Below are 22,214 nucleotides of genomic sequence, written 5' to 3' on the forward strand. Positions count from 1 at the left end.
TGACCTCAATCACTCAATTTGATATGATTGTGATATTTTAGGATACTATGCAGATCATTTATCAATTGGCCAGGAGGTTCGTGGTAATGCCACTATTCGTGTCAGAAACGAATCCAGAGGATTTCATCTCAATAATTTGTCATATGTTGGTCCAATTGTCATGGGATTTGGTGGTAAGTTATTCCATTCTTCATATACAAAAAATATCAATTTATTTTATTTTGATTTATTTGCGTAGAGTCTTCAAGTTTCGAAGAGGCTTTCAGAGAATATTTCATATCATCTAGAACAAGTTCGTGTAGAAACTATGAAAAAAGCCGTTAAAGAGGTTCATGTCACTCTTTCATCCTTCAATGAAAAAATTATTATTCAGAACAAAATTATCTCTCGAGATTGGGTTTAGTTATTAAAGGATTTTCATGCACGTTTCGATAATATATTTAACAAAATCCTCTGTAAGGAGTGAAAATTTTTCAGCAATTTTGTAAATTGCTTGCAAGAAAAATTATTGATGGAATGGATGGAATAGAAAAATGTCAAAAGATTTCTTATGCATACAAATTTTTAGAGCAAATTGTTAGAATTTTTATCAGGCGCGAAATTCTAAAACCTCTGACGTTCAACTTGGTATAAAATATATTTATTCTGAGAATTTAAAATTTAAATGATTTATTTATTAATTAGTGTTTATTTTATGAAAATGAAGAAGAAAACACATTGACGTTCCATAGTTTCACAAACACTTTTGTTATTAGAGAAATTATAGTTTTCCTTAAATTATGGGGCAAGAAACAAACTGTGACTTTAAGTTATATCATATATCAGTTCTAAACAATAGAACAATTTAGTTTGTCGGGCTCTTTCTCGTCCATAAAGGACTAGCATTTTCCTTGTATTCTAAGTTATGTTTATGGCATGTCAAATAAAATAATTTGCCACTGAACCAACTATATTTGTTCTCTCTCAGAGCTTTTTTCCTCTGAACTGATGTGTTCATTAATTTATGTAACATCCAAAGCGTTTTCGAGATGTTTCATAAGGAACGTTTTACTTGTAAACAAGCATTTTTATACATTATTAAAAAGAATCTCAGCTAAAATAATGAAACAAAAGGGGTGGCAATGCGTCCTAGGCTTTGCGAAGTGCTCGAATTCGTAACTTAGATGCCATACCTCAAAAGTACTTTTTCATCATTTACCGTTTACCTGTTATCGACCAATTTATTGAGCAGATTGAATCACTCAAAAGATCGCCCAAAATAGCTTAGAAGTTATATAATTGAATTCAAATAAAAATTTGTTATCGGTAATGAACTGTTTGAATACCGGTTCATAACTGATTGGAATCGGTTTAAGTTTGTCAAGGATTCCAAGACCTTTCCAACAAGCCAATACATTATTAAGTTGAGAAAAACGCATTCTAGAGCTCTTTTTTCTTTTGATCTTGAAAAACTGTTATTAGGAATGATTAAACCGCATTTTTGTACGGACAAAATGTTCGCCTAGGTAACTTCTGATACACATCCAAAAATGAAAAAAAATCGCAGTACGCGTTTCCGAGTAATTCCAAAAAACCAATCGGGGTGCTCCGAAGTCTCCAAGTCGCTATCTGCAATCATTTGGCGTATAGAATAGGCAATAGCTGAACAGATAGACGGACAAAGAGCATGACGTCAAAAACACGAAACTTAGATTTTCAAAAAAAAAAATCATTTTTGTACCTATCCAAAAATAAAAAAAGTCGCACGATACGATTTTGATCAATATAAAAAAAAACACGGGAAAATTGTGGATCATGTTACCGGTCCTTGGGTCGACTTGCTGTGGGGGTCCCCCAGAGGTAACAAGTCTCTATCTCTAACCATTTGGGCTCTAGGCTTGGTAACGGCCGACCGGACGGGCACACGAACAGACAGACCGACTCACATACAGACAAACGGGCAGATGGACAAATAGCGTCTGAAGTCATCTAAAACACGAAGATATCTTAAGAAAAGTAGTCCATAGGCGGTGAAAGGTGAAAATTTTTTGGGGTGAAAAAAATCGAGGAATAACGAGGTACACATATTCAAAAAGTAAGGTGAATTTTTATTTTTCGACTTTTTCGACAATAATATTTATTTGTTCATCAAAATTTATTTTGTTCTATTCAAAGTAATCATTTTTAACTAAATAAACTTGTACTTGAGCTTTTACCTCTACTCGAAGTATGCGCTTTTCGATATGGCTGAGCTCTTCCGGCGATATGGTCTTTATCTCCTTAATCATACTAAAATACTGTCTTTTATCGGGTATTTTAAGTTCTTGGAATAGGAAAGGTCCCTGGAAGACAATTCCGGTAAAAACGATAAGGGCGTAATTACGGTGCTTTGACCAAAAAATCACGAGAAAACAAGGATGTGCAAGCGAATTTTAGAAGGAAACGTCGCTGCCACGCGTTTTACGCCCAAAACATCCAAAAAGAATTGCCTGAAATGAGCCAATCGATATACTCATAACCTCAGAAACTTCTTTAATAGTTACTCGACAATTTTTCATATTAATTTTCCTTACAGTATCAACGTTTTAATCGGTTTTTGACGTACAGAACAAACATCGTTATTAACAGGGTCTAGGCCTTTTGTGAGGAACCTATAACACTGTAAAAATTCTATTTCTGCTCAAAATAGAGTCCCTAAATGCTATAGTTGAAATTTTAAGTGCCAAGAACTTTAAAACCGAGTTCAAATTCATGAGTGTAACCATATAAGTTTTTGACTGGTTAGTGGTTCATATCATTTTGTAAAGATAATTTTGCATCACTGCTTAAAAAAAGGGAAAGTGTGTCGGATTAATACGAAATGGAGTGTTGTATGAGATATTGGTTTTGGCTATGGCTAAGTTTTTGATTAACCAGACCAGGCCTGAGCTAAAAGAAAAGCCGAAGTAATTTGGTAGTGCCTGTTGTCAAAATGAGAGGTTTTTTAATGTGAAAATTGTTTAATTCCTCAGATTTAAGTCATTTTCGCAAGAAAATCCTTTTAATAATTTAGTTGAATACAGTTATTTGGGTTAATTGTGAATAATTGTCGATATTACAACAAAAACATTTGGATGAAATTTTGAGCTGGAAGACTCATATTCTTTTGAGCTGTCTGAAAATCCAGGATAGGTTTGATAAAAACCCTTTTGTACAACACAATTTTGGTTAATAAGGAATACAAAAGTACATATTACAAGAAGGGACACGACCTGCTAATAAGGATAAAATAGGGAAGAAAATATTTTGTCGCATTTCAGAGATTTTTTGCAATCGCAGCGCCGTCAGACGTTTGTCAAGTGAGTTATTTGTGTCTCTATATCTCTCATACAGTTGAATTACGCGCGATTTAAGAACTTTCCATTTGAAGTGATATTTGTATTTAATTTCTTTGTATTTCTGCAAGATTCAATTAAAAGGGTGTGTAGTGAACAGCTATCCGTCTTCCGACAAAGATAAAGAAGACAATTTCTTTCTATATGAGTTTTTATGTCTGTTATGTCTTTTTGGCGCAAAAATATTTATCATGGCACCGTGAATGAGCGGTATTAGTGTGTTACCAGTATGACTATCTGTAATTTCCATTAAAATTATCAACACAAAATTTCTGATATTACACGACTTTTAACGAGCACAGGCTTGAACCAGACAATCAATATATGAAATAAGCAGTAACGAGTAACTATTGGTGTCTAGTTACGTTCGAGAATTTGATCTCAGGTCTAACGTTTACATGTGCAAAAACCAAACTAAAAATACGGAATGAGTGGTCAATAGTTCGTTCAACATAAGTTGGGGATATGCGTGCCATCATAAAAAGAAAAAAAAAATCAAGAATTGAATGTATACGTAGTCCTCAAATTTTGAAAATTCACCTTCCTCTTTGAATATACCCCGTATATATACTGCTCTTTCTATGGAGTTCGAGCAGTAATAAACAGAATCATAAAAATTAACATTCTAGTTTATGTGTTTTGTTTGAAGTTATATTCTGCTTTTCATTATGAAGAAGAAGTTTGTAATTAAATTATCTCCGGTAAATGTGAAATTTTCAATTGAATATACCTTACAATATATTCCAGTAATTACTAACGTCCATTCACAATACTTTGCAACCCAAACATACACTGGAAAAACTAATTGTTGTTAATGTGAATAATAGTGTTTTTCTAAAGTTTGTTTCAGGTTTCTATGCAAGTTCTAAAGTTGTTTCTCAGGAACTTTGGTAGTTTATCAGATTTTTTTTTAGACAAATTTAAATATACTTGAAATGCAAATTTTGCTAATGGCATACTCATATCCAAACTTCTGTGTGTTTAATGGTTTTACCAAGAAATATTTCAAAACCCAAGAATTTTCCGCAGAAGAGACAATTTTTGTGTCTAAGTATGTTGTCTGAAGGTGAAGAGAAACAAAAGGATCCAACTCAGAAAAGATATGGCTATAAATTTCCCAAACCCCATGAATTATCATCTTATTCAGAGACAGAGATCATTTGTAATGTAATCAGACAAATCATACATACAAGAGAGGAAGTAATTCTGTGGTGCTTGAAAATTTACTTAAAATACTTGATGGAAATGTTTGGCAAACACGATGAAACATGTGCTAATTTGGAAAGTTCCTCGGGAAAACAATTTCACGATATAAACTGAAGGAAAACAACATGAAAAAGCATTCTCCATTTTCATTCCTTTAAGCGAGAGTTGTAATTGAAAGAGGCAAATTCTGGGATGACTCCTCTTACATAATCATACCAATATCACAAACTTGCAGAAAAGCACACAAGACAAATATAGAGAGAACTATTTAATGACTTCTCCTTCAACTTTCTTAGGGAAATCAAAGTCGTGAAAGAACTTCTTTACACCCCATAAAAATGCATTTATTCCTATATTCGCAAAAAGTTTCACTGACGGAGAGAAAATTCGTTTATAAGAATAACATTGCAGTCGAATAAAAAGAGCAATGTAATTTAAAATTAAACAAATATTATTCTTTTGAATACGAAAGACTTGCAGAAACACAAAATAATGCAAAATTTTCTCTAAATAAATAGTAGAAATGTGTTTTTTCTTCAATATTCAACCCCCAGTTCTATTAGGGGTTACGTAGGTCAAAAATACTGAAAAGCAACATTTTTTTCCTTTTTCTACATAATGAAAATATGTAATTCAAGCTCCTAGTTAAGCATATAAATTATTTAAACTATATTAGGTGAGATTTTTAATAATCTCATCTACTATTATATTCTTAATAAGATTTCATGCTCCGATCGGGCCCAAATTCAACCGTTTGGGACGAGATTTTTGGAAATTTTTTTTGAAAAAGGGGAAAAACGTCTAGAGATATTATTTTTTTTATTGGGGGTTATCGAAGACCGGAAGTCGATATCTCTTACCGTTTGACCTCTAGCTCGAGAACAGAATTAAGATAAAAAAAAAATTTCCGAAAAAAATTATTCAAAATCGGTACTTAACCGGTTTATTACCGATGAAGGCTGATACAGCCGGGTTCAGAATTTCAATACCTTTCCAAAAAATTGAAATTTAATCAAATCGATTGAAAAATAGGCCCTCCAAAGTGGTTGACCTTCGACCTTCAATAATTCAAAATGGTGAATTTTTCGGTCATAAGTATGTTAGGGCGAAATGTTCGCCTAGACTACCTCTAAAACATATCCGAAAATCATTGAAAAAGCTTGGGCCAATTTTGAGAAAAACCAAAAAAACATGATTTAGGAGGTGGTAGATGGGTGTGGGGAGAGGAAAAGAACGTAGAGAGATATTGTTATTATTGGGCGTCATCGAAGACTGGAAGTCGATATCTCTTACCGTTTAAGCTCCAGAACAGGGACAAGTTAAAAAAAGACGATTATATAACAGCTCTCTTTAAGTTCGGGCAGTAAAAAAAACTTACTTTGCGATTGACAAGACAAGATTACTCAGCGTAGATTTATCTGAAATCAAAAAAAAATCAAACATTACCTGTTAGCATATGAGTTAAACTCGAACTTGAACAGTAAATTTTTGAAAAACAAACGGAATTTAGATTTTTGGATTTTTGGACGAATTTGATACAAAAATTATTATTTTTTGAGTATTTTACACGACGTAATGACTTGTAAAATGAGTTATGATCAAGGAAATATAAAATCCTTTAGTTAGATCTCACGATCATAAATCATATATTAGTGTCCTCATTTTTGAATCGACTTAAGAATGTGGAAAAGTTTATATTAATTTTTCTGAGAATGTTTATCTTTCAAAGTTTCGGCTTTTATGGATCACTCTTTGATATTTAATTAACAAAAAATCACAATGTTTATTACCTTGGATATACTTCTTGCGAAATTCAAATCGGCATAAGATCATAAAATTCTAAAAATAAATATATGATAAAAGACAAAGAAGATCGAAGGGAGAGCAATCATATAAATATCATGTATCAATAGAAAGAAGAGTGAATAAGTGGACATCGAAAGAAAAAAGACGTCTTCTTTATTTTCAAATACTGATTTCCCCGCTCGGAAATCATAATTCTTTGTTCAGGGGATAGTACAACTCGTCTTCTGCCAGGAAATATTTGTTTTTTGAGTTTTGATGAATCTAATCTGAGTAATCTTGTCCACCGAAAAGTAAGTATTTTTCAATAAGGTGTATGAAAATCATATTTAATATGAAAGAATGATGAATATAATATGAATATAATTAATATTAAAATATGAAATTATGGACTATTTTGGACAATTTCTGGAAGATTGATTTTTGAACGGGATAGAAAGGTTGGATATTCGTTGAAAACGCTATAGGGACTTTTTTCGGTCTTGTCTTATAAAATTGAATTTTACAAAACTATATTTTTTCGTACTCATCCTACGGATTTATTGATTGACTTGTTAGTCCAATTTTGTTAAGAATTTTAAAACTTCTGAATAAAACCATGTTCAAAGGTATTACACTATTCAAAATTTCATCTTTCGTCTGATTACACTTCACTTTGCCACTGCAACTTTTTTTTGGAATTTTGCAGTTGATTCTAATTTAATTTTTAACTAATTTTTATTTGTTTTCCCTTCTTTTCTCGTTCTTTGGTCTTTGCGTTAAAGCTTTGATTTTTTTTTTTGGCAAACACCGGAAGAACTACGACTGCAGAATTCTATCAGAAACAAAATTTAAATAATATTACTTCTTACGTTTCAAAACTGAGTATCACCCCTTTAAAATATTAGAAATTGGTGCATATCCATCATGATTTCTTTCAAACATAATTTTAGATTTTAGGTTTTTATTTTACTTCCAAAATCAGTACTACATGTTGCTTTTATCGATCTTTCGCATCTCATCCTCCTAACAAACGAAAAACGTAGAGTACAGGTATAAATGTCAGAGGTAAAAGAAATCGGCTGAAATGGGATTATTTATGTGAAAGAAATTGAATAAGAATTTCTTGCGAAATATTACCATTGCGACAGAGGGTGTAATCTCAAATTGGATGAGTCAGAGTTAATCTCATAATTGAGTTAATGTCTTTCTGGCATAGGATTCATCGTCGTGGCTGCGTGCGTGATGACTTTCGAGGCTCGCGATTCGGCGGCAAAGGTAGTCCCAGCACGCTTCAAAATGGGCGGGAGCGGTTCAATGGGTGGCAGTCGGAGCAACGGCCGAAGTGCTTCATCCTCACGACGCACTACAGGTAAGGAAATTAATGCAAATTTATGTTGCCAACGACAGAGCTACCGGAATACACTGATAAAAGTTCTGTGTAATGTAAACTCAACCTATCTAGTTTCCTTTCTTCTTGCCTAATCAAAATAGGGGTGGTTCCGACACCCAGTGGTCCACCTTCTGTACAGAATCGCTGGGAGCAGAATATGGGACTTTTCAGAACGGCTGGAAGTAGTGGCGAAAAAGCACCGAATCGTCAGGCTTTAACAGCAGCTCTCATTCACTTTTCTAAAACTTTGCGGTAAGTTGAAAAACTTTTAAAAAACCCGGAAAGAGTTAGTAATGAGAATATCAGAAAAACTTTATCCACATTTGAGAGACGCTTTTAGATGCATTTTCTATTAGGAAATAAATTTTTAATTATATGCCTTTGCGTTAAGTTATATGGAAGGCGTCTTAATGAACTCAAAGTTTTATCAAGATAAAAAAAAAATCAAAAGTTTATGAAAGGCTTTTGTAGACATTTAAAAAAAAACCCATGTAAAGTTCACCCGCGTGTAATTGTCATTTCTTTAAATCTATTCAAGGGAAAAATCATATTAAATAAGAAAATATTACTAAAGTCCTTAATAGTTAATTGGTAAGGACTATCGGTCACATACTAGGTTATTATACAATATAATCTAAAGTTGATTTTAATTTGACGTTTTCCTAGAAGATGGAATGCCAATTTTCGAATAATTTAAATAACCTGTGCAAACAAAAATGGCAACACTTAAAACATTTAGGACACGCCCACAAAAAAATCGCACAATGTACAAACAGATATACATATATGTACAATACTAAAAAAAAGAATCTCAAATTTTCTTATTAATCAACTCTTGAAAGTTAAAAATTAGAACTTTAAGTAGGCAACATTTGAATTGAGATTCATCTAAAATGAGGCTTTTTTCCTATTTTACAATGAAACTAGATCTTACCATTATATAATTTAGCTATAATTCATATATTATTATATAATATCGATGCCGGCCAAAATCCTGAGAGCCAAAACCCTTAAAACCAAAGAAATCCATAACTCCAAAATTCTGAAAGCCAAACAAAAACAAAAAACAAAAACGAAAATGCTGAAATGGTCAAAATCGCGAAAGCCCTGTGGCTCCAAATCCTGAAAGTGGCTATACGACCTTATACGGAGAATAATGTGTGAAACTATTTCCCAAATCAAAGAAAATTTCCTTTTGACTTCAACAAGCGTGGCTGCAATCATGAGAATAGCTAAAACACTTTTAAGAATTCGGGATTTTGGCTTTCAGGATTTTATTCGAGACCTACGTAAACTATTTAATTTATAAGCCCATTGTGAAGCAAAGTTGTGTTATTATAAGTCTCAGTTTCATTTAAAAAAAATGAGACAAAAAGCTCTGTTCTGAAGGCACCCTAATTGACAGTTGCCCTATCTGTCCCTATCTTATACTTTCATCAATTTAATTTCTACTGTTTCAAGATCCCCAATTGGCTTAATCTATTAGGGCAGACCAGGGTAGCATTAGACAGCAATTGAAATTTTTATTTGCCTCTCATTTTTGAAAAAAAAAAACATGCTGAAACTTATGAATATTTCAATTAATAGTGAGGGAGTTTAATACTATGAATAAATAGTAGTTTGCTCAATATTCTTTCTAAGGAAAACTATAAAACCCCATTGTCTAATATCTATGACTAATTCTGCCCCGGCTCCCCTACGTTATAGCAGGGCTTTTTTTAACCCATTAAGTCAATGGGGAGCCGCTCTCAAACATGCGTCTTAACGGTCGCTGAATTTAAATTCTGTACATTAATTTATTACAAACTCTATTGATTTAGTAACTATCCAAGAAAACAAATTGGTAATCAGAATTTAAATCAGGGAAGACGATGAAGGCCAATTTTAACAAATTCGACGGAACGTCGAATTTTCCGTCTGCCATTTTGAGCAAAAATTTTGCATGACTTTCCGCGAAGCGAGAAAAGAACAACCAAATTGCTGTCCATTCCTGACAGCAATTTGGATATCAATTGTGCAGAAATAAATTATTCAAAAGCACTGAATTTGCGTATAATGTATAATACCATGGTAAGGAATGGGTTAAGCTTGTCTTCAAAATTAATCCTGAGCGGTGGCTGTTTCAAAATAAGTAGATAAATACTTATGAAGTGCTTTCAATAACTTTCTCTCCGAAATAGGTGATGTAAAAAGAAAAGTATTTTCGAGAAATATTCTATCGCTATATCATAAACCCTAGCCATCCGTGATAGTCTTACAACAGATACTTCATTAATCAAATCCCATGAATCTTTCATTGAGAGGCAATTAATAAAGGGCCAGTAAAGATTTGATTATCGCTTCCACTCTGAGGATTACTGGATAGCCTGCAAAAATTGTGCGAAAATCATAAAATAAACACTCAGTAAAGCACATTGAACTCTTGCTCGATCCTACCAGGAAAGTTCATGACTGTATTTTATATTTAGTGAGATTTATTAAGAAGAAATAAAGAATGAAATATGTTGGATCAGTGGTAGAATTTCTTGAGGTAGCAAGAAGAATTTAACTCGAAAATAGGATTTTATTTTGGTATGTTTTTTAATTTTATGGTTTGTTATGTAGAGGAATTCACAAAGATTTCTTCCAATTTCTTCAACAGGAGAAAAACAGGATAAAATGTGGGAAGCAGAATATTTCAAAATTCGATATTTTTGAAAATAAAAGAGACCGAGGTTTAAAATTTTTATACAAAGACTCTTAAAACGTCCATAATGGAATTTAATAAAATCGATTTTCGCGTTCCCTTTTTACAATATTTTCTTTCCATAAGATATAAATTTTGAACAAATTGTTTTTCAAAATTTATGGATTAGGGACTGCTTAGGATCTCCTGAATAGGTTTGTGGAAAAATGTTTATTTTCATTAAAAAAGCATTTTGAAATCAAAAAAATCCATTTCGACCTAGTTTGCCCAACATTCCTTTATGAAATGTATTCTTATCAATATATGTTATATACATATGTTATAGGCTGTTTACAAAAGAGTCTGAAAATCATCTTAATTTATATTGCGACTGAATTTTGGCCCTATGAAAATTTTCTGCTAAACTCGTCTTGTCACCAAATTGTATATAAAGCTCCCAAAAGATCTCTTTCAAGCACTCTCTGTACTAATTAAGGACTCTAATCTCCGCTTTTCGTCCAATTTTCACATGAAATCTACTTATAATGGTGAAACGAAGAGTATGAATGTGAGGATTTTGCTTTCTAGGAATTCAATTTGTCAGATTTATACTGTGGCGATTTCTAAGTACAAACCAAATCAAAATTCTGAATGGTTTGGTATAAAGGGTGTAAGGGCTTCATGGGAAAATTACTGTTTCGTAGGAAACTCCTCCCTGAATTTCTCATTAAAAGGAGATTAAAAAAGAGAAGTTTATTTAGGTATTTTTTTCACATGGTCTCTCTACATTATTAAACTACAGTGTGTACAATACTGTCTCTAATCCTGGTAAGTTGTTTTTGGATTAAATTGTGGCAGAGAAGATCCTTTAGAAAGTTACTCCTTCTGGGTTCCAATGTTGGAGTTATTTCTTTATTTTCTGGGAGATTCCCCTCACAGACTAAACATTGAATTTGGACTCTCATGGGTGATATTTGCCCGAGGATTCAACATGTAAGATACACAAAACCTTAAGGTATCGTTTTCTGGTAATCCTCGCTTCTCTTCCAAAATAATCCAATCACACGTTCACGAGACTTTTGGGCATCATCTTTGGTATTCTGATGCCATTCACCCAAGGAAGAAAAAATTCTAAGAAGATCCTTTATATGAATATCTCATCCAAATTCATATCCTTAAAGCCTACATTTTATACGTACACGACATAGGTATAACACACAGAAAAAGTGAAAAAAAACACACTCAAGGGGCATACATAACGTAAAAGGTCAATTTCTTAAATTACTGAAGAGAAATGACTATGTATTTAGAATTTTTAGAGAACATCAACGTCTTATAAATTCTATCAAGAAATATTATAACATTTTATTAAATACATTTTTGGTTGTGCTTTTTTATCTGCGGATAATGACCCCTTGGCGTCGTTCTTATCAAATGTAATCATTTTTCTTCCCTCCGACTTTTTACGTGTGCTGTATTGATTTTTTTCTTGAGACACCTCACCCTCTGAACACTACTCATCCACCTGTTTTCCATTGTGGAACTGCGGCCCTTAATGGCTCATGTTGCCCATAAAGGAGATGTGAAGGAGTGTTTGGTATAAAAGTGAAATCGAAAAAAGCAGCAATTTTATTACACGAAATGATTGCTGCTGTTCACATGTTGCTAAAAATGATGGTATTTACTGAAAGCCATACAATTAAAAGAGTTGTTCAATTGGAGGATACACGTGTAGGAATTGTTAGACTGAAAAGCACTGAAAGCCATTTAATGGCACAGTGCTAATGCCAAAGGTGGGAATAGGGCATAAATTCCTGACCACAAATGTCTGTCATCATGTGATTTAGTATTCTATAGAATTGCCACCGAGAATTTGCACAATCATCCCTGTTGCTTGAACGGGAAGATTCTTGCTGAGAATCCAAAAGCTTGGAGACGGATTTCAGAGGGTTTTATAAGACACTGTTTTATGTAGCTCGCGTATCATCTAACATTGACACAAAAGATTATCTGTGTTTGGCCAAGCAAAGTTGCGTTTTAAAATAACAGTGAAATGTCGACATAACAATTCTACTCATGTACATACATTAAATATTAAGACGTCTTTTAGTTTAGTGTAAACGTTTCCTTTACTGGAAAAGCTTTTGAAATATTGTACTTTAAGAAAACAAAAAAGGAATGGTAAGCGTCTGAGCCTCGCAAAGTGCTCGAACTTGAGAATTCGATTTTATATCCCAAAGTAACTTCACAACTTTAACCTATATTAATAAAGTATTTATAAAATGGTCAAGGATTTCACAAAGTTTTTCTAATTATTGCGCATTTTTTTTTTAAGTTTGCCGGTTCAGACCAATTTGAACCGATTTATAAATTATTCAAAGGATTGCCCAAATTAGTTTAAGAAGTAACACATTTTAATTTCGGATAAAAACTAATTATCGATTTATAAACGGATTCATAACCGATTAGGACCGGTTAAGACTAGCCAGATGAGACTTTTCAACGAGTTTAAACATGATCCCATTCGGTTTTGAAATGCGCCCTATATGATCTTTTTGACCTTTGACTTTAAAAAATCATGTTTTTGTATATGGATGAAACATATGGGTCTTGGTCAAAATCCCGAGAATCCAAAATCTCGAAAAGACCAAAATCCCGAACGTCAAAACTTCTAAAGTCGAAATCCAAATCCAAAGAATAGCCAAAATTCCAAATGGACCAAAATTTCAAACATCAAAATTCCGAATGCCAAAATCCCGAAAGCCAAAATCTCTTAAAGACCAAAATCCCGAATTAGTAAAAGTATCATAGCTAATCCCACAACTGCTATGCTAACTCGCACTTGTTAAAGTCAAAAGCAATTAATTCATGTTTTGCGAAATTATTCTGTCCTTCATATAGGTTCATTGCTTTCATGTCTTTGATCATTTGAGATTTCAGCTATCGAGATTTTAGCTTTTCGAGGTTTTGGTTTTTTGGGAGTCTGGCTTTTAGTATTTCGGCTTTCGGGTATTTGACGTTTGGATTTTTAATTAATTCGGGATTTTAGCTTTTGGGATTTCGTCTCCGAGATTTTGGCTTTGAAATTTTAGCTGTTTGGGGTTTTGGTTTTTCAGTATTCTGGCTTTCGGTATTTTACCGTTTGGATTTTTAATTAATTCGAGATTTTGGGTTTCGAGATTTCGTCTCCTGGAAATTTTGGCTTTGGGAATTATGGCTTCCAGGATTTAAACTCAATCGGGATTTTGTTTCTTCGGAATTTTGATTTTTCAGGATTTTAGCCCACTCAGCATTTCAATCTATTCGTGATTTTGGATTTCAGAATTTTATCCCATTCAGGATATTTCTCTTTGGGATTTTGGCTTTCGGATTTTCGATCAATTCGGAATTTTATTTCTTTGGGATTTGGGATTCCGTGATTTTGACTCTTCGGGATTTTGGCCGGTATCGTAATGTTCAGGCATTTTTTAACATATCCAGAAATTAAAAAAAAAATACACAACACAGTTTCAATCAATTGCAAATATGGGTTTTGGAGTGGTAAGGGGTAATAAAGTTGATATTAATAGTTGGGTCGACTTGGGGAGGATCTTCGAAGATCCTAAATATCTATTTCAAACCGCTTGATATTTGGTAACGTCCTGACGAACAGACAGAATAAACAGCGTGTCGTCAAAAACATTCAAAACTTAAGATTTCCAAAATTCTACAAAAAAATATCCTAGGGCTAAGGGAGTTATCACATTAGAGAATTTTACATTGAAGTTAAAGTGAAAAGTTGCTTATTAAAACTTCATGAACCTCTCGAAATCGCTGATTTAGTCAAGACACATTGCTAGAATTGCTCAGTATCACGATGGAACGTGGATTGTTACACATTAGCACACATATCAGCAACAATTAATGTGAATTACATTAACATTTTTAATGAGAAATTCTCTAGTGTGATACCACGGTAAGATAAGGATTGGAAATATATTACTCAAAATCGAAAAACTCCTGCTTTTAAAATGAAGTGTTCTCAATAGATCCTACGCTGCTATCTCAAACCGTTTAGCTTCTCTCTTTGGTGAAACCAAGCAAACAAAAACCGTCTTTAATTTTCGAAAAATTCTGACGCAGAGACGTTACAAAAATAAGTTCCTGGGAGGGAGGTATTGCAAAGAATCACGGCTAAAAAAATTCCACAGCACATATCAAAATATCCTAAAGCCCCTGAAGGGTTAAACAGTTATGATTTCACTAAATTCATCATGAAAAGTCAACAAACCGTAAAAAGCTCATCTTTTGGTGAATTTTCCATCCACCTTGCGGGCTATTCTATGGCTCATGGTTGTGGCTTAATTATCAAACAGCTATGGGCTCAACGCAAAATGGACATGTGGCCAGAGCAAAATACAGTCTACCAAATATTGCTCTAAGCCACCCACATTTGCATATCTCGCGAACCGTAAAAGGTCTCAGTTGGTAATTACACTTTTCTCGATAAAACATTCGAAGTGCTGTGTTAGTTTATCGTCCTGCGAATGGACGTGCTGAGGATTAAAAAATCCTTCCGCTATTTTTAGTTGAGGGATTTGTTTTCTTCATACCATGGGTCTTTTATTCATGAGACAGGTGTGGTGTGCAAGAAGTTGGTAATAAAACAATATATACCACACCATTCGAAACAATGAACATTCCTATTTTCTTTAAGTCTTAGGTACTGAAGCCAAGAATCACGAGAAAAACACACCGTAAGAGCTTTTGGGGAGTTACGATACGTCATAAAGTGGTTTTGGAGCACAATGAGAAAGAGAGAGAGCTTTTTTATACACAAAACTTCTCACATGAGTAGAAGATATTGTGGAGGAAAAAGCTGCCACTAGTGACGAGAAGCTTCTTATGGAGCAAATAGAATTGAACCTTACACGTTTGGGAGAGTCGAAATCCCACAATTGGGATTATGTGACGAAAGTTTCCACATAGATGCACTTAAATGTCCAATTTCTTCTTATACCGCCACTATATATTGGATTGCGTTCCTGATTGCGTCAAAAAATACAGCAATCAGTGTCAGAAGTTTCAACGGGAATTCTTCAAATGTGCCAAGGAGCTCAAAGAAAACTAATGACGGTCACTTGAGAAAATTTGCACTAGAGAATTACTGAAATTTTGTACGAACTAATTAAAGTTAGACTGGTAAAGAGATCTTGGGAGGGTTCCTTAAAAAATTACCTTTCTTAATGAATTTTCTTGTGACTTCTTCAAAATACTTTTAATTTACTCTGAAAACTATTTTTTTCGTGAAAAGAACTAATGAATTTCGTGATTTTTTCTGTCGAACCATTTTTTCTCAGTTTATTGAATTTTTAGTTGAGGGTATTTAGATAAGACCGAGTGAATGGATAAAGTAACAAAACGTCTGCTGTATAATGCTAGTGTTCCGGGTTCAAATCCCCTTTCGGTTGGCATAAATTTCCTCGCATAAAATTTATTTGCATTTAAATGTTCGTAAATGTTTGTGAATTCCTTTTCCTATGGGGGAGTTACGAAATGCTCGTGAATCGTATAACCCACAAACATTTTCGTAAAGGTTTGTACTTTTTTCACAAACATTGTTCGTAACATGATCACTTGACGAGCATTTTTGTACTTTTACAAACATTTGTTCGTAAATGTTCGTAAACACACAAAAATGAAAGTAAAATTTTGTCATTTGTTCGTAAATGTTTGTTTTTCTGTCGAACATTTTACGAACATTTACGAACAAATGACAAAATTTTACAAAAAAATGTGTGTTTACGAACATTTACAAACAAATGTTTGTAAAAGTACAAAAAAATGCTCGTCAAATGATCATGTTACGAACAATGTTTGTGAAAAATGTACAAATTTTTACGAACTTGTTTGTGGGTTATACGATTCACGAGCATTTCGTAACTCCCCCATAGGAATTCACAAACATTTACGAACATTTTTATAAATTTTTTTTCTGTGTAGAATATATCGCTTGTGAGAAGTCCTAGTTCCTGCAAGAGATATTGCTGCTAGAGTTATCATTATTTAGATAAAGATAAAGTTGGAAAACTTCTACAATCTTTCAGATCGCCTGAAGTGTCTTCGCCAAAGAAGCCACGAAAAGTTAGTCGAAGTGGAAGTGTTCCAAACTTAGCTGATCATCATCATCACCGTCATCATCACCATAGGTCTCCAAAGAGCAAGACATCACATCGACGTTCGCGCAACAGCAGCCTCGTTCAGCGTCCCACGCGGGAGTCTTCCGGTGAGCGCTTCCTACATCCAGGAATGCTTCAGTACCATCGTCAAGCACTCTCTGTGGACGATGGTAAACCCTATGGTCGTCGTGAGAGTGGATCTGATTCTTACCAAGGTTCCCAGTCCTCAGTGGATCGAACTAGAAGATCAGATACTGCCAAGAAGCATGTTCTGGCTCGTCAGAAACCAATTGAGAAGGAGGAAGGATTTCAAAGTCCAAGAGTAGGATATACTTCCGGACGAAGAAGAAGCTCAACGACTTCAGATGCTTCGGCAGCTTCTAGGCGTACCATAGCTAGAAGAGCCTCCTCAACTTCTCGAACTCCCAGCATGGATTCTCGGAGTGTACACAGCCCAGATAGGAGTCCACGGACTCCCCATCGAGTGGTCGCCCAAATATCCACACCGTCAGTTGAGCGTGATTTCCGGTGAGTGGCTATTTGCACATCAAATTATCCATGTCCTCATTGCATTTTCCATTCTGGGACAAACACAACACGATGAATTTGGAGTTGATTTACCACTTCTCTGTATTTTCCTATGTCATGTTTTTCCTCCAGAGAATAACACAATTCTCCGTGATCTGTGATAATTTCCTTAAATCATCTACAACGTATTGCATGACATTTTAACCCTTTCACCCACTTTAACTATTAATTTCAACTCCAGTGACTCTTCTCTAAAATGCACCTAGGTCAAATAAGATTAATTAATTAGGTACATTCAGAGGAATCCTTGCCGACAATTCAGTCAATTTCAACTGCAAGCACTACAAGCAACAAACGATGAAATGCACTACATTATTATACACCAAATTCATATCAGATTTATGAGATTTATGCTGAGTAAAGCTCACAGTGGGTGGTTCCTCACCCAGTGAAATCTCATTCATCCTCAAGGTCTTTATATGCTGATGCATTTAGAAGTAGCTGTCCATGACAGAAATCTTATCATATAATCAAAATACAAAGGGAGAAAGAGGTGCTTTGTGCATTTGTACACCACAAAAGCAACGATAATTGAATACGACTATGTGGTCTCAAAGCATACGTTCTTCTGCATTGTGAAAGCTTTACTTTACATCGAAGTAATAAAATTAAATACGTGTACAATATTCCATAGAGGAACAAGACCTTCTCCTAAGCTAGATCTCTGTATTTGTATTATTAATATTCTTATTCAAGTATAAGCTTCTTCGTCCTAAGCCTAACAGTCTATAATCCTAACTTCACTTTTATTTCTCGACCTATAAGAGAAAGCAATAAATACACATACATAATATTAATACGTTTTACCAATCTGTTACCAAACGGAAAGAGATACCAACGTCTGATTTCTGGGGACCTACCATAAGTTAATTCCCATGGACATATTTTAGTGGAAATTCTTTACATTTTATCTTTTAAACAAAAACTATAGTTTTTTCTGTTTATTCCGAAAACGATGAATTTCTTTCTATATTTTTAATGGATTTGCCCCATGCCCCTTTTCGGATAATTTCAGGTCCGGGACTAGCTCTTAAAATATAATATTATAATGGGTTAAATTCATTAAAAACATATCGAAAAAACTAAAGATAGGGCGCTTTCCCTTATACCTATTATCCAAACAAATCGTTATCTTCGGTAATGCATCAGTAAAATACCGCTAATTGATTTATTTTCTTCAAATACTGCTCAATATTGCTTTTTTATTTGTCGTAAGCTTGTTGCCATACTAAATTGTAACAGATAATAACTTCTGGTTTTCAATGATCTCTCTCTCTCTCTTGGCCTAGAGAGCCCCATATTATCTAGGGTTTTTGTTATCCCTTAACCCTTTAAGGATAATTGGAACGCCGGTGTCCAAAGAAATTTTTTTCTTATGGCCTTTTAAAATTCTGTTTCATTTCAAGAAGTCAGAGAAAGTGATTTTTACTTTACCCCCAATTTTTGATCCGTACTTCCTTAAAAAGTTAAGCTCTCTATTTCCTTACAAAATCAATATCTTTTCAATGATAAATGAGAGCTGGGCTTAGAGTTTAGTGAACGGTGTAGTTGGTTTTTCTTAAAGCTTTCGGCTAGGACTTCAAACTTTCGTAGTTGTAATCGAAACCTTTCGGAAAAGCATCTTTTTATGAAGTACTCCATATAGACGGTGGCAGCCAAAATCCAGAACGCCCAAAATCTCGAAAGCCAAAATCCCGAAAGCCAGAATTCCGAAAAGTCAAAATACTGAAAATACAAATTCTCGAATCGTCAAAACCTTGAATGGGGTGAACCGATTATGAACCGATAAGTAATTTATATACGCAAATCAGTTCTATTACTTTTAAAACTATTTTGGGTGTTTTTTTTCAATGATTTATGAATCGGTTCAAATCGCTTGAAAACCGATATACGCTAAATTATGCGAAAGTACTTTTGGGGTATGTCATAAATGTCACGAGTTCGAGGATTTCGTAAAACCTGAGATGCTTTGCCACCTCTTTCTAGGTTTATTTCAAAAACGGCTCTAATGATTTCATTCACTGTCGGATATGTTTCGAAAAAGCTTTTGATCTAATCTTTTCGTAAAAATGTAAAAGCATACGAAAACATAATTCACAGAGAGCTTTGTCTCGTGTATTTGAGCATTTCCCAAAGATTAAAAATAAACATATTATGCAAACTATAACACAAACAGTGAAGAGATTTTCCGTAGTTTTCATTCAAAAGACTAAAATTGAGGAGCTCAGAGCAAAAAAAAACTTTAGAGATTTAGAGTTTTTTTGCTCTGAGCGCTTCAATTAATACTACGACGGCGATGGCTGCGTGAAAGGGAGGTAAAAAGATGAATTAAGAGGAAAATAAACTATATTGAAATTATTATTTTCTCCAGACAGAAAAAAAAGGGACAGATAATCCTAACCGGCTTATGTAGGTGAGATTCTTAACGTGAGCTAACTCGGAGTGCATGCAAATTCGATTTGGAGCTGAAGTTGGGAGACGCCATTCAGTTATCTTGAATCAAATTCGTGAAATTATACTAATTTTGTATTTAAACCAAAATATCAAGGATTTGGATAAACTGGCACAAAAGTGATATATGGGTGAAATGTAGACCAGAATGTTCTCTATAATTTTCCCATAGAACATGATCTCATCGATTACTCAGAAGCCAAGATAAGCGAGGTTTTTTGTTTCTTAACTCGTTTTTTCATCCAGAGTTCCCCAAGTAGTCATTTGTTGAACTTCAACCATATCAAAGAATTGTTGTATTTTGCGGGACTTTCCATTTAAACCCCTATTTTAAGTGTCTTGGTGGAGTAGAGGCAGTCAAATTGGCATCTGAGTGATTTCAAAGCGTTATTATTGGAAAAATCAATTTTTTCACACTTAAACGGCAAAATCGGAGTGATAGCGTAGTCTGAGTGGAAAATGATGTATGGACGAAATGTTGAGACAAATGTGCTCTACAATTATGTTGAAGTAATCATCAAAATCGGTTCAGCGACAGTCGAGATAATTGAGGTTATGTGATAGTGAAATTGGTTTTTCGACTGTGGCGCCCCTGGTGTTGGTCCCACGAAGTTCAAATATTCTAGAAAGTTGTAGCATTTGGTGAGATCTTTCGTTTAAGCCCTCATTCATCAAAATCGGTCACATAGAACCGGAGATATGATTTTTTGAATTTCGTGAACTTTGACCCCTCATATCTCCGGTTCTATTGAAACCACAGCGCGCATACGCACCATTTTGGAAACGTCCTAGACTGGACTACAACATACTAAAATTTCATTAACTTGCACAATGCCGTTTTTGAGAAAAGTGACTTTGAATTTCGATGAATTTTGACGCTATCACAGCGCCACCTGTGGTGACTTTTTGAACTTCCATCTGAAAGTGCTCATCGAGACGAAACCAAAAAGGTAAAATTTAGGTCGCTATGTTAATTAGAACCGGAGATAGAGGCCGGTCAATGTTCGAACTTTGACCCCTTATAGCTCGGGTCAGGGGTTTTAGATCGACTTAAGGTTTTTTTTTGTTTGATAGGTATAATCAACGGCTACAACATACTAAATTTTCAGCCCGATGCACAATGGAATTTTTGAGTTATTTAACTTTTAAGATTTAAAAATTTTCTTTTTAAAAAAAGCGCCCCTAGCGGTGGTTTTATGAACTTGCGATGTTAGAAGGAGAAGTGGCATTTCACGAGAGCTTTCCAAAAAGCCCTCACTTTTTAAATTCTGACAATTAGAACCGGATTTATGGCCATTTTAAGAAATTTTTTTTGGACCCTTATAGCTCGGGTCAGGGGGGTCGGGGGATCTTAAGTTTGGTATTGATGGAAAGCTCTAAGGCCCAGCTATAACATACTAAAATTTGAGTCCGCTGAATGCCATAGGGGCGGAGCTATTGAGAAAACAAAAAAAGGGGGGTCTTCAAAATGGCGGAAGGAGGGGTGGGGGGTGGGGGGTCTATGCACCAAGTTGCAATTTTCACCCGATATATAACCTTTGCCGAAAACCGCAAGTCGATATCTTTTTTAGTTTAGGAGCTATTAAGCTCCAAAGAGCGGCCGGCCGGCCGGCCGGGAACGTAACTTAGCCACATATATATTCGGAATCAGGAAGTGGCGAAACACATTTTGGCCAAATTTGAGGTCGATCGGACGACATGAAATTTTGTTAGGATTATAGTAGGTGAGATTGTTAAGAATCTCACCTAATATTTTGTAAAATTGTTCGTAAATATTTGTAAATTTATATCACGGACTTACGGAATTCTCGTAAATCGTATAACCCACAAACAAGTTAGTAAAAATTTGTATTTTTTTCACAAACATTGTTCGCAAGATGATCACTTGCCGAGCATTTTTTTTTTTGTACTTTAACAAACATTTATTCGTAAGGACACAAAAATGTTCGTAACATTTTTGTAATTTGTTCGTATATTTTTGTCAGTTAAACAAAAATATACTAAAAAATGTTTGTAAAAAACAATCAAATGCTCGTAAAATAATGATGTTACGAACAAAGTTTGTGAAAAAGTATAAACTTTTACGGATATTTTTGAGGGTTTTAAGATTCACGAGCACTTCGTAAGTTCCCAATAGGATTTGACAAATTTTTACGGAATATTGTTTTCTGTGTAGTAACAGCTAGAATCGGAGATTTATTGTGATCTAAAAATTTTGGTATATGGTACACTTTCCTACGAAAGTTTTCCCCCTTGCTAATATGCATCCTTATCGAATATGATCTTTTGATGAATTCAGCAGACCACTCCTTATTGGATTTAATCAAATATGAAATGTATTTTCCCTGCTGGAAAGCTCCATCTGCTCAATTCTAGAGGGAAAATATTGCAACATTTCAACTCATTTTATAACATTTTCACACACAAAAAAAAACTATTTTCTCATTATGCTTTTTGCATATTCATTTAGAGACTTCCATATTTTTCCTTTTCAGTAGACAGACCAATTAGCAATGCAAAAAACAATTTCTATTATGCAGAAGCTCATAATACGACTCTGCATGTACGAATTGAATAATTTAGTGTGGAGTTTAAAAAAAAATGAATAAAAGCTCGCG

The 22,214-nt window shown here is 34.2% G+C and overlaps 1 protein-coding gene across 2 annotated transcripts in view; it reads left to right on the forward strand.

Annotated features, from left to right (window-relative positions):
- The window catches only part of LOC129804183 (SKI/DACH domain-containing protein 1), a 45,518-nt gene that overhangs the window by 18,571 nt on the left and 4,733 nt on the right, over positions 1-22,214 (forward strand). For both annotated transcript variants that reach the window (XM_055851263.1, XM_055851264.1), the window contains 4 exons: positions 42-173; positions 7,561-7,713; positions 7,836-7,986; positions 16,486-17,085. In XM_055851263.1, the coding sequence (XP_055707238.1) occupies positions 42-173; positions 7,561-7,713; positions 7,836-7,986; positions 16,486-17,085 (1,036 nt within the window). The remainder of the gene's footprint in view (positions 1-41; positions 174-7,560; positions 7,714-7,835; positions 7,987-16,485; positions 17,086-22,214) is intronic.

This window comes from Phlebotomus papatasi, chromosome 2 (assembly GCF_024763615.1).
Source record: "Phlebotomus papatasi isolate M1 chromosome 2, Ppap_2.1, whole genome shotgun sequence".
NCBI classification, from domain to species: Eukaryota; Metazoa; Arthropoda; class Insecta; order Diptera; family Psychodidae; genus Phlebotomus; species Phlebotomus papatasi.